Genomic DNA, 3,524 nt, shown 5'->3' with positions numbered 1-3,524 from the left:
AAAAATTAAAAAATTTAAAATAAATAAATAAATATTTTAAAAAATAAATAAAAATTAAGGTGAAGTTTGAATGATCATAAATACTGTTCGTGATTAGGCAGCTTCATTAATTCCAACATTAATGGGATGCAAAAGGTAGTTCTACAGATAATTTACACTAGCGTACCAGATGAAACAGTAAGAGAGAAAAAAACCCATCCTATCTGTTTTGTAAAACCTGTCACTCTGTCTTGTCTTACAGTGGCATCATGAGACCAGGACTGAATGCAATTTTGGGACCCACCGGCAGTGGTAAATCTTCGTAAGTGCCCTCTTTGCTCTACACAGAAATTACACCAAGGAGAAAACGAACCTGCACGTCCTTAGCGATAACGGACAAGTATTTTCAGGGAAAGATTTTGTTTCCATTTAGGTCTGCGCAAATCTCATTGGTTTCTGGAAAATACCCGAATTCAAAAAAGACAATCAGCTTACATGGCAGAAATGGAATTCAGCTTTAGTCCCCGCTTTACTGATACGCTATCTTTACGTATCATTCTAGGTTAAGCTCATGTTCTTGAACGAATGGACACCACCGCACTGCGAAATTGTGCAGAGCTCATGTCCTTAGGAAACCAGGACAAAAGAAACTCGGCCCTTGAAATTTGCTGGGGGTTTTCTAAATAGCGAATGTTTAACATGGGATGCTCATGTGCAGCTGTTCGTTCCATGAACTGGGTTTGTTGTTCAGACAGCTCACCTCCTGCGTGCTCATCTGACAAAATAACCAACTTTCCTCCTAGTCTACTCGACATTTTGGCTGCAAGGAAGGATCCCCACGGGCTTTCCGGTGACATTTTGATCAACGGAGCCCCTCAGCCTGCCAACTTTAAATGCACCTCTGGATACGTAGTACAGGTATGGAATTTTTATCACTCTGGGGATTTTATTGTCCCCTTCAGGCTGCCTTTGTAAAACTCTGCAGCAGTGACCCAAGAATCAAGGCTGGTGTGGCAGTAACTCTACCCATGTCCACCCTGGTTGGAAAGACACTGCTTTTGATTTGAGTCTCTGTCCTTAATGCTCCACAGTTTCCGTAGAGCGAAACGTTTCCCTCCTTGTTCTCCATTTTGCTGTAGACTTCCAATACCTACAGAGTGCTTTCCAAGTATGATGCTTTCTGGTAATATCCAGTTTGTACCTCCGCTTGCCCAGGGACGATATCACTACTGTTTAGTCTGGAGAAGAGAAGGCTGAGAGGAGACCTCATCACTCTCTACAGCTGCCTGAAAGGAGGGGGTAGTGAGGGGGGTGCTGGGTTCTGCTCTAAAGTAACAAGTGATGGGACAAGAGGAAATGGCCTCAAGTTGCACCAGGGAAGGTTTAGGCTGGAGATTAGAAAAAATTTCTTCACTGCAAGAGTGATGAGGCATTGGAACAGGCTGCCCAGGGCAGTGGTGGAGTCACCATCCCTGGAGGGGTTCCAGAAATGTGTAGATGTGGTGCTTGGGGACATGGGTTAGTGGGTTGGGTGGGGTTGGGTTGACGGTTGGACTTGATGATCCTTGAGGTCTTTTCCAACCTGAATGATTCTCTGATTCTATGATTCTACGATTCTACTCTGAGCAAACCTTTGTCCTGCCAGGGTGGGCTGGGGAGAAAGACACGTGAAGGACAAAATAAGGAAAAGTGCATCCCTCTTTCCATCTCTTTCCCCTCCCCACTACTCGTGGGTCAGCTGAGGTTGCTTAGGTCCCTTCAGCCCTTTAGTATCTCACTCAACACCTCCAGAAAATGGAATAACTTAACACAGGAGGGATGGCTTTGAATACATTGCCTTTTATGCATTTTGATATCATGCATGATGGAGGATGTTCCTATAATGGAAGGAACATTGTTGCTTTGTGAATAAAGGCAAATAATTATGTGTATGAAATCAACTGAAATTAATTCAAGATGAACAATTCCACATGTTCTGGCAGATGCTTCTGTCCCTCTGTGTGCAAGCACAACTTAGAACACAGGTAGATGCCGTTCTCAGAGGAAAAAAATATAAATTTCTAAGTGACCACCAAGTATCTACTTTTTTTCTTTTTTTGCAATGAAGGATGATGTGGTGATGGGAACCCTGACTGTAAGAGAAAATCTGAAGTTCTCAGCAGCGCTCCGTTTGCCAAAAACAGTGAAGGAACAGGAAAAAAATGAGCGAGTGAATCAGATCATCAAGGAACTGGGTTTGAGCAAAGTGGCGGATTCCAAGGTGAGGCATGCAAATATGGTGCTTAGATCATGAACAAATATTCAGTGATTTATTTAATTAACCAAATGGATCAGCATGGCAGATTAAAAAAAAAAGAAAGAAAAATTAAATAGACTATTTCAGCAATACAATAATTAATAAAATTTCTGTCAACTCTTCCCAAATGCTGCCAGGTGGGTAGGATGCTGTTCACTCAAGTATTTGTTACGAGGCCAAACGAGACAAGTGTCCTGTTTTGCGGCAGGTTGGCACCCAGTTCATTCGCGGGGTGTCCGGAGGAGAGCGAAAAAGGACCAATATCGGGATGGAGCTCATCATGGATCCTGCCATCTTGTTTTTGGATGAGCCAACGACAGGACTCGACGCCAGCACTGCGAATGCTGTCCTGCTGCTGCTGAAACGGTGATGGAAACATATTCATTTTTTTTTCACCGCTCAACTCTGCGACATTTCAGTTGTATTTGACTTAAATTAGAGTTAGAATGAGCAAATGGGGAAATCCTCCCAGGACTTTCCCCTCCAACAACATTCCCAGCAAGAGAAAATTTCCTTTTCTCACACCAACACTATTAATATGACACAAACATTTTCTTTTCCTTTTCTTTTTTCCTTCCCCCTTCCCTCTCTTTCATGCCAAAGGAATCAAACTTAACCAAGGCTCAAGTGAACTTACAAATTCTCTTCTCTAAACGCTGAAACAATTTGCAAAGCTAACACCTCTGTCGTTCTTCCCATCCAGGATGGCAAAACAAGGCAAAACAATCATCTTCTCCATCCACCAGCCTCGCTACTCCATCTTCCGGCTGTTTGACAACCTGACGCTGCTGGCCGCAGGGAGGGTGCTGTACCATGGGCCCGCTCCGCACGCCATCGAGTACTTCCAGTCTATCGGTGAGCACAACTCACAGTGGGGACAGCTGCAGCAACATCTTGAGTTGCACTAACTGGAGCAAAAATGCCAATAGTGCTTGATCAGGATGGATAGAGTGGGTATTGTAAGCATCCCTGGAGGGGTTCAAGGCCAGGCTGGATGAGGCTTTGGGCAACCTGGGCTGGTGGGAGGTGTCCCTGCCCATGGCAGGGGGTGGCACTGGATGGTCTCTAAGGTCCCTTCCAACCCAAACCATCCTGTGATTCTGTTTCTCTTGGTGTTTTGACTCTTCACCCATATGTGGGCATGGATGATAGGGCTGACCTCTAATCATCTTAGTTAGACCAAGCCCAAGCTAGGGTTGAGAAGGGCACAGTGCCAGCTGCCACCTTGCTTGCACTGAAAAACTGAACA

General features: G+C 44.5%; 1 protein-coding gene across 1 annotated transcript; it reads left to right on the top strand.

Moving 5' to 3' along the window:
* Nucleotides 1-241: 241 nt before the first annotated feature.
* Nucleotides 242-3,130, top strand: LOC104467174 (ATP-binding cassette sub-family G member 2-like; the record flags this gene model as incomplete). The annotated part of the gene is made up of 5 exons (XM_010080844.1): nt 242-301; nt 783-897; nt 2,087-2,239; nt 2,484-2,641; nt 2,979-3,130. Coding segments are annotated over 5 exons (638 nt in total), but the record flags the coding sequence as incomplete, so codon positions are not given.
* Nucleotides 3,131-3,524: the final 394 nt, after the last annotated feature.

Source organism: Pterocles gutturalis, unplaced genomic scaffold (assembly GCF_000699245.1).
Source record: "Pterocles gutturalis isolate BGI_N339 unplaced genomic scaffold, ASM69924v1 scaffold43714, whole genome shotgun sequence".
Classification (NCBI taxonomy): domain Eukaryota; kingdom Metazoa; phylum Chordata; class Aves; order Pterocliformes; family Pteroclidae; genus Pterocles; species Pterocles gutturalis.
The sequence above is the reverse complement of the archived record's forward strand: the minus strand, read 5'-3'. Positions and strand labels throughout refer to the sequence as shown.